Here is a 9,401-nt window from a genome sequence, read left to right on the forward strand (position 1 = left end):
ATATATACACACAAATGCACATGTGCACACGTATATATAGACCCATACATGTAGAGGTGCTATGTGTGTGTAATTTGCTTTTAACATCTGAACATTCCAAGTAGGAAGAAAATAGATCCTTGAGATATAAAACTAAAGTCCTTAGGTAGACCAACTTTAAAGATCTTGAGATAGGTTTTTTAGGGTGATATCCTGGGACCTTTATGTAGATAACACAGTGAAAATTCTGAACACAGGACATGATCACTGAAGACCGGTTTTTTACACTTACATATTTGCCAAGATTATGCTGTGGAATTTACCTCCCAAGTGTTCCAAATGCAGAAAGAGGGGAACTAGGGAAACACCTCTGGTTACTTCTTTTTAATGCAAAACCCTAGTAGACAGGGTCCTTTAGTATGTAGAAAATCCTCACCATCCTCTGGGTTGTCTGAGACCACCGTTGCAACTTTCCTCTGCTCCAGGCGGTTGAAAATCCTGGTGCTTTGTGGTGAGTTTCTTCAAAGGATTTAGGAAGGAATTATTTCCTCCCCCTAGTTCACTGTGCAAATAAACTGAGGTTCACAGAGGCCAAGTGACTTGCCCCAGAACTCATGGCCAGTAAATAAGTTTTTCCGTTTAAGTACATCCGGAATAACAAGGATTCTCAGACCCTGTACTAGTCTCATTGTCCTACCCTTAAGGTAATGTTTACCAGCGACACAGAAAACAATTGCAGATTGAGGACTGAGGGGGGAAGGGTAGGAAGTGGTCATTAGCAAATCCCTGGGCCTGGGGGTCACCTGCTCGCTAGGATCAAAATACTGAAACCAGCTATTCCTAAGGACCTCAAGGACGAGTGGGCCATTGTTTTCAGAACCAGCTGTGGAGAATCAGCCTAAGAGTGGCCTCGGAACAGCTGCGGCGGCTGCACCAAGGGGCGGGGGCGGTAGTGGTGGAAGAGTGAGCTAGGAAGGATCGCTGGCAGGGACCCTGCCTCGCCACCTCTCGGCAAACCAGGAAGTAGTTCTGCTTAAGTGCAAAGGACTGAGCCGCCTTTTGAACCGAAAGTGTGAACGGCACACAGCAGGCCCCAGATGGGCTTACTGACTGCAAACCCTCGGCGGACAGGGTGCCCGGGCGGGGGGGGAGGGGGGGGCTGCGGGCTGGCAGCTAAATGGTCAGAGTCGGAAGCACCGAGTCGGCGCTATCAGAAAGTACACAGAGTAAAACAGGCTCTGCTATCCTGGCAAACCCTGACCGAGCAAAGTCCGGGGTAAAGCAGCCTCCAGACGCGCGCTTTCCCTACCCCGCATTTCCCACGCGCCCCGCTCTCAGCTCTGCAGCCTCAGCCGCCCTGTCTCTGCGGGACCATCTTCCGATCGCCCCACCTTTCGGCAGGGCCCTCATTCCCACAGCGGGCGCACCGCACTCACCATTTCTTGCCTGAGGAAGTGCAGCTTGGTTTCCAGCCTCTCCAGGGCGCTGCAGTGGCTACGACGTGGGGAGCCTGAGGTTGGAGAGGACGAAGAGGAGGACGACAAGGAGGGAGGGAAGCTGCAGCTGCTGCTGCTACCACTGCAGCCGCCTCCACCGCCGCCGCTCCCCCCGCAGGGGTCCCTGTCCCTTTCCAGGGGAACCGGCTCCTCCCCACGGAGCGAGCGCACTAGGCTTTCGGGTACTTTGCGCCCCAGCTTCAGCTCGATGTCTCTGAGGTCTGGCAGCGGGCCGTCTTCCATGACTTTTCAAGAACGAGGATAATGGTAATGAGACGCAGCGGATGAGAGGCAGCCGCGGCCTCCAAGGCTGCGGCGAAATGAGCGGACCCCTCCCGGCGCCGGGGTCTCTATTCTCGGCGGATGGAGTGCACCGTCCGCTCCATTACCGCTTGCGCTGTTCTCAACCCTGAAATCCGCGCAGGACGAGGCGGCTCACAGCCGCAGTTTCCTGGGTGCTGTGGCTCCTTCGACACTTATTAAGATTTTAGAGATCGCTTCATCCTCTTCCTTTTTGGCTACCCCACTGCCAAACGGAGTTAATTGATACTGCAGAGAGGACAAAATCCGAGTATTACAAACCAAAAGAAAAGAGAGGGAAATGAAGTCTGCTTTGGCTTTATGGGGGGAAAATTCACACTATAAAACTGTCCGTTCACATCTCTGCATCATTCACTGGTTGCCCATCTGGTACCACGCCACACAAAGTAATGATGTGGCCACACTCCAGGGTCGTTTCATTTTCCAGCCATATGTCTCCAAGCTTTCGGAATATTCTGGATTGTCAAAAATAATCCCTGGTCAGTGATAGAGGAGGTCGGTCGTGTGCATGGACGCATAAAAGAGATGGTTAGCTTAGCAGGAGTTTAACGGCTTCCTTGTTGTAGCAGAAATGCCCTTCTTCTCATTTAGGCAGTTTGATCCAAGTCATTGTGTTCCTCCGAGCCTTGGAAACTTTAAACTCCGCTGGCAGGTGGACCAAACCAGGGCCAACCCTTCTACCGTATGTCATAGGAAAGAAGAGCAACAGAAATTTTCCCACCCTGTTGCTAGCCCAGTTCGGCGAACTGCTTTAGTTGGAAGTACGCTAATATGGGTGATAGAGTTTCAGTTTTCCCAGCGAAATTGCCCAATGATAGCCACAACCTTTAAAACAGTGAACAGAAGTTGGAGGAAGAAGATTGACTTTAAATGTAGTGTCATTCCCCACCCCCTATCTTCCTATAAAGCAAAAGTCTAGCTTTAGAAGGCTTTCCAACTTTTACACTAGTAAAAAATGAAATTATTTCACCAAAAGTTCAGTAGTAATGTATAGCTAGAATGAATTATCTTACCAAATGTTACAGTACTTCACTGCAAGAAGTGAAGAATTATATAGTCAGAATAATTTATATGACTACTGAGGTAGGAGTGGGTTTTAAAGGAAGGAAGTTGCTGAACTACTTTTCATTATGGAGAAAAAATATTGAACGGAGCTAGTGAAAAAGTTGTCTTTGATAATTTATCTATATATTTTTTAACTATTTGGAAGAGACTTAAAGCATACAATTTATGAGATACTTTTACCAAGTAAGTTACTATGAGCTACACGGATTATAGGTTTGACTCAACATTGAATTTGTGTTAATAATCTTCAAGTAGAGGATACTGTTTTCAATTCAGTAAACTCTCATTTTGGGGTTCCATTGTAATGTTTGAAAATACGGGCTCCTCTATTTTTGGGACAAATAAATATTTGTGTTCTTGTTCCTTCCTCGGCTCCATTCCCAAACATCACTCAGGTTTTATACTGAGCACATGGGCAAATACATTTCAGAGTCTGTTCTTAGTATAGCCTCATCTAAGAATTATAAGGATAGAGAATATAGGCCTTCAGAATGAAATGTTTCATGTCAGGGAGAAAATTGCTAAAGTTCTCTTATCAACATGCCAGAAATTTGTGTGTTATTTCTCACTCTTAGAAATTAATGAAGAAAATAGTTGTAAATTAAGTGGCCCATTTTAATCTCAACTCACTGATAAAACATGCTTTGTCCTAAATTTGGAAAAACCACAAACTCATTGGATAAGAATCACTCTGTGACATATAACATGGAAGGCTTGCATTTCAGTCAAGAGCAGGTTGTGTGTGTGTGTGTGTGTGTGTGTGTGTGTGTGTGTGTGTGTTTTAAACCCTTACAAAGTTCAGCATAGGGCTGGCTGAGAAGAGGAGCTCACAAACACAATAGCTGGCTTGCACTTGGTCAATAAAAAAAAAGCGTATTGTCAAATTATCAGTATAAATGTCTAAAAAGGGAATACCTCCTTTGCTGTGAGTCACAGACAGTAAAGTTAGTACTTGATACTGAAGTTGAGAACTCAAAAATATAAAAGTTTTTTTTTTTTTTCATTTTGAATGTCTGCTGAGAAAACTCCTCAGAAAATAAAAATAAAGCCCCAATGTATCCAGCGTCAGCTTACAGGGCTTTGTTAGATTCAAGATAACCTAGAATGCCCTTAAGGATCTGGGTGGTCAGCTTTTTGTTCTCAGTACCTTGAAGGCAGGAGGGTGGGAGAAAAATTGAAAACATTGATTTGGAGAGTTAGAGCCAGATACTGGAGGAACTGGAAGAATTGAAACTTTGGTAAGGACCGACAAAATATGAAAGGCAGCAGGATCCAGTTTACAGATAGATAAAAACCCTCAAAGACGAAGAGCAGGACCAGAATCTGATAACTCACAAAGGTAGGCTGGAGTTTTCTTGTAATTTATGAAACATAAATATTTCCTATAGTTTATAAAACATGAAATTTCTTTCCTTAGTCACCCTCCTTTTTGATTCTTGTTTACAAAATAGATCTGGTCTCATTAAGAAAAAGGCCTGTATGTAAAGTAACACTTTGTGCCAGTGCAATATAAAACAAATGCAAAAATTTTAAGAAAAACTGTTATGTTGAGCCTTTCAAAATTTCTCAGTTTAATGGTTTATGTCATTTAAAAGTAGAGACATTTGGGGGCACCTGGGTGGCTCAGTTTGGTTAAGTTCTGCCTTCGGCTCAGGTCATGATCTCAGGGTCCTGGGATTGAGCCCGACATGGCTTCTCCCTCTCCCTCTGCCCATCCCCACCCCCCACCCCCTGGACCTGCTCATGCTATTTCTCTCTCTCTCTCTCAAATCAATCAGTCAATCAATCAATCAATAAAATCTTTAAAAAATAAAGTAGAGACATTTTGAATGCCAAATGTTAATTTTCAAAACATATTAGAATCACAGAACTGTTATTAGGCTTCTTATAGATTGTGTTAACTCTGTCATTAATGCTTTATATGGTCTGGTCTAGGACATTCCTTACCCAAAATGTTAAAAAATAAGGGTCTATTGTTTTTTACCTTTGAGTCTTGAGAATACTTCTCCTGTCATTTAAAAAAAAAAAAAAAAAGTGTGAGAGATTTAACCGCTTGCTAACCTTGTATGTTAGCCTTTATATTAATTACACATCTTGATTTGGGAAATTAGCTGTCAAGAACTTGTAGTAGTGGGTTTAAGATGGGGGTCTGGGGTGAGAGTGAGGTCATCACAAATAAGAAAGAGGAAGAACAGAGAGAAATAGGGAAAAACTCTTCTCAATAACCTTTTCCTATTTCCCCAGCTCTCACTCTTAACAGCATTCCCTCCCTGCTCCTACCCTTCTTGTCCATCTCCAAACACCTCCTGTTTCCCCAAGACTAACCTATTGAAAAGTAAAACTATAAAAAATAGTTCTTATATTATTTGTTTGTGCTATAACTTTTTAGATCCAGACTACTTTATTATCTGCTTCCTTTTCTGACTGCCTCAACTGTGAACTGGATTTGCCTTTTATTTTTCTATTTAGAATGCCTAAGAAATCTAAGCATGAGTGTTCAACTATGGAGAATAAGAGACTGATTTTCCTTCCCAGTTGGACTGTGTTCACAGAAAAGGCAAGAGAGCCTCTTACTTATCATTACAAAAAACAAAACAAAACTAAAAAAGAAACATAGTGGCTAATTAAACAGGAACATGGTTGGACTCAGATGACAGGTTTGAAAAGAATGCCTCAGTCGCAGAAACAGTTGATGTGATGCACACTTCACACATTCCACCCTTAGAACGCTTCCTGGTATGAGATACAGTACTTTCAGCAAAAGTAGACTCAGCAAGACTCTGTGTGGCGTGAGTCATGCCACTGCTTAATCTGCTGCTGGCATTGTGGTTAAAAGAAGAAAGGCCTTCCACCTTCCCTCTGGCCCTGGTTGAAAGTTTGCAGCATTCCCAACTCTGGCGGGCAGAGAGTTCAAGCACGAGGGCAGAGTCTCTAATCTGAGACTGCACTTCCCACAGTGCAGAATAATAGCAAGCAGCTCACAGCCTCAAATTACGCCTAAGAATTTTAGGAAGTAACTATTTCATGGGTATCAGATTCTTTGAATTTGCGTTTTAAATGTGTAGAGCTGCTGTTCCTATAAATGTTTTTGTTCATCTGATGAACTGCTTGACAAGAACGATGTCATCGCAAAACTAAAGAATGTTGATCCTATCCATACAGAGTAGAATTATAGATGTGCTAAAGCTAGGAAGACTTTACCCTGCCTGTGTATAGTCATTTAATTCACCCATAATTTTGTAGGTGGGTTGGATCTGTTTTACTAAGTAAAATCATCTAGTTTGTTACCAACTAGAGAAACATTTACATGTGTATGCCGTGTAGATTGCCCTATCTATCTATCTGTCTATCTATCTATCTATCTATCTATCTATCTATCTATCTATTCATCTATCATCTATCTATCTGAAATGTCTCTCCCTAAGGAGCACAGATCCTTTAAATAGTACCCTGATTGGAATCTAATTAATATTTATAATCACAGCTAAACACTTCCCTGGGAGATTTAGTAGACAATACTAAAAGTAGGTCACCAGCATCTAAGTCTGCCTTATCCCCTCTTCACAATCCCTGTCAAATCTCTCTGTCTTCATTATTTGTAATAGAGTCCTTTATTTGCTTTTACTTGCTTTTCTGAATTCCTACTGAAAGGTGCAGAGCAAGGCTCAGAAAAGTGATCTCTTAGGTGAAGTTAACCTTGGTCAGTTCCTCTGTAGCCATTCCAGTTTGGCTCATGGAATGGACTTAGAGGTTATTTCAATGGTGTGCTGGTACTTGTTTGCAACTGCCTCTCTGAAAACATAAAAATAACTGATTTATAGCTTTTGACAGTTTTCATGGTGTAAATATTCCCACCATGGCTGATTTCAAATTTCCAGTATGAGTTGAGAAAGGATGGGCACTAGCCCAGCATTATAACAGTATTCCCACCATATAGATACATTAGACATAAGTAGCTTCAAGAGCACAGATCGTAGTAAAATGTAGTCAAATAATTAGGGAGTGATGCATTTTGATTACTTATTGCCTTTGTTTTAGAGTAAGTTACCTAATTTAAAGCTTATACAGTGTAGTTTTTGAAATAATGGCTGTGTCTAGCAATCAAGTTGCGAAATTCCTAAGAATTTAACAATCTGCTCCTGCAAACTGGTATGGGATGCTTCCAGTGCATGTCTGGTTCATAAAATATTGGAGGATGATCATTAATTATAGTTAAGAAAGGAAACAAAAAATTCAAAGTCAGAAAAAGCATGCAGGTTAAGGTCTAAAGGTTGGGCAAAGTGATGCTTGGGGAAATGAGTTCCAAAGTCAGAAGCAGGAAGATTAGGGAACTCATGAAAGTGTGTGGTCATTTTCTGGGGGCCGTCATAACAAAATACCACAAACTGAGTGACTTAAAACAACAGAAATGCAGTTCTGAAGATGAGAAGTCCAAAATCAAGATGTTGACAGGGCCAAGCTCTCTCGAAAGCCTTAGGGAAGGATCCTGCCTTACCCCTTCCAGCTTTCGTTGCCCAAGTGTTCCTTGGCTTGTGGCAGCATAGTTCCAGCCTCTGCTTGTGTCCTCACATGGCTGTCTTCCCTCTGTGTCTGAGTTCAGATTTTCCTCTTCTCCTAAGGACAGTAGTCGTATTATGTTAAGGCCATCCCTACTCCAATATAGTTTAACTTAACATATTAAAACAACAAGAACCCCATTCCCAAATGAAGTCACATTCTGAGGGAGCATAGAGTTAGGATTTCAACATATCTTTCTGCATAGGGACAATTCAACTCATAACATTGTGGACTGGTGTTCGGTCTTGGGGGCTCACCCAGACATGAGGCTGTGAATAAAAGGAGAGAATTGGCATCTTCTTTTTGGTTGTTACTCTTTTTATATTTAACAGTGAGCTATAGAGGTAAGCTTGAAGGCTTAAAGCCACAGGGAAGAAATAGACAACAGACTGTCTCAATCAGACAACATGTATTAAAAATGACAGTCTAGTTTACCCCTTTATTAATAATCACCTGTGAGTTATATGATACTAGATGTTAGCTTTTTTTTTTTTTAAAGTATGTTTTTATAGCCTAGAAAACTTTGATCACAGAAACACCCTTATCCTGCAATCCAGGGGCATAGTCATGGACATAATTCATATAATCAACCTTTGATATCTTTCACCAAATATCCTGATGATTTCTAAAATTGAATTTGTGGTGGGTTCTAATGATATATAGTGTGTATATATATATATATACTGTTTATAGTCATTTAATTCACCTATAATTTTGTAGGTGGGTTGGATCTATTTTACTAAGTAAAATCATCTAGTTTGTTACCAACTAGAGAAACTTTTACATGTGTATGCCATGTAGATTGCCCTGTCTATCTATCTATCTATCTGTCTATCTATCTATCTATCTATCTATCTATCTATCTATATATAACATTAAGACAAACATGAAAAGCCCAAAGGAATATGCTATTTCTATGTCTTGGTTTAGAGGTAATCTTAGAATTTGCTTTGAAGAGGATCTGACAGATTTTACTTGAAGTATTAGTTTTTAGACAGCGTGGAAACCAAGCATATTGAACTATAACCCCAGTGAGGGTAGGGGAAAGCAAGGTTGAAGACTCACAGAGAAGATAGTACCTAAGGAGGATAGAGAGAACTGTGATTTTCCACAAGGGTTTTGACAGACAGATATAGCATATGCTGTAGGATTCCCACCTGAATATCATGGCTTCGTGATCAATGCCCATTTCTGGTGATGTCTTATGAATAGCTCCTTTCCTGTCCATATGTTAGGCTTCTAATTCCTCCTTATTCTTGGTGTTATAGGTATAGAAGGAAAGGTTGAACTGCCTTTCAGAAGTCTTGGGAGGCAGAGAATGAGGAAGGAAAGTTTTTATATGTTTTTTAATTTTAAAAAGATCACAAAGATTCTATGTAAAGGCACACATGAATTAGTTAGCATTATTTGGGCATTAAAACTCAAGAACTGCCCTTATTAGAATTGTAGATCTTAATCTTATGACTTAAGAGCATTACTGTACAGTTGAAAGTTAGCCTTCTTAAGCTAATAACTAGCATTGCTGCATTGGAGAGAGAGAGAGTGGAAGAGAGAGATTGAGAATGTGATTTTCTTTCAGAAGTAGGTATGACTCCATAAGAATACTTTTGTGACCATAATGAGACATATTGAGTATGTGCACCTTATATAAAAGATAAATACTATAATGATGTCCTCAGAATATTAAGGCAGATAGTTACTGGTTATTATATCCATTTGATGAATCAGCAAGAACACTTTTGAAACAGAAAAACACTTTTAAATCAGAACAGCACAAATCAGAGTGATAAAATAAAGTGGGGGAAACTCTGAAAACGCTGGCTACAAGGGGACCTGTTATGTATTAAACATTATTTTATGACGGATTCTTTACATGTTTTATATCACTGAATCCTCATAACAGCCCAGAGAAACAAATGTTACTGGTCCTGCTCTCACGGGATTAATTTGAAGCTCCAAGAAGTGAAGCTGTTTGCCTAATGT

At 40.9% G+C, this 9,401-nt stretch overlaps 1 protein-coding gene across 1 annotated transcript in view; it reads right to left on the reverse strand.

The window, feature by feature from the left end:
- LURAP1L (leucine rich adaptor protein 1 like) overlaps positions 1–2,687 on the reverse strand; it is a 49,810-nt gene extending 47,123 nt beyond the window's left edge. The window contains exon 1 of the mRNA XM_032392437.1: positions 1,416–2,687. Coding sequence (XP_032248328.1) covers positions 1,416–1,718 — 303 coding nt within the window. The 5' untranslated portion in view covers positions 1,719–2,687. The remainder of the gene's footprint in view (positions 1–1,415) is intronic.
- Between the last annotated feature and the right edge of the window lie 6,714 nt (positions 2,688–9,401).

The sequence above is a fragment of the Phoca vitulina genome, unplaced genomic scaffold, assembly GCF_004348235.1.
Source record: "Phoca vitulina isolate PV1807 unplaced genomic scaffold, GSC_HSeal_1.0 scaffold67, whole genome shotgun sequence".
Lineage (NCBI taxonomy): Eukaryota > Metazoa > Chordata > Mammalia > Carnivora > Phocidae > Phoca > Phoca vitulina.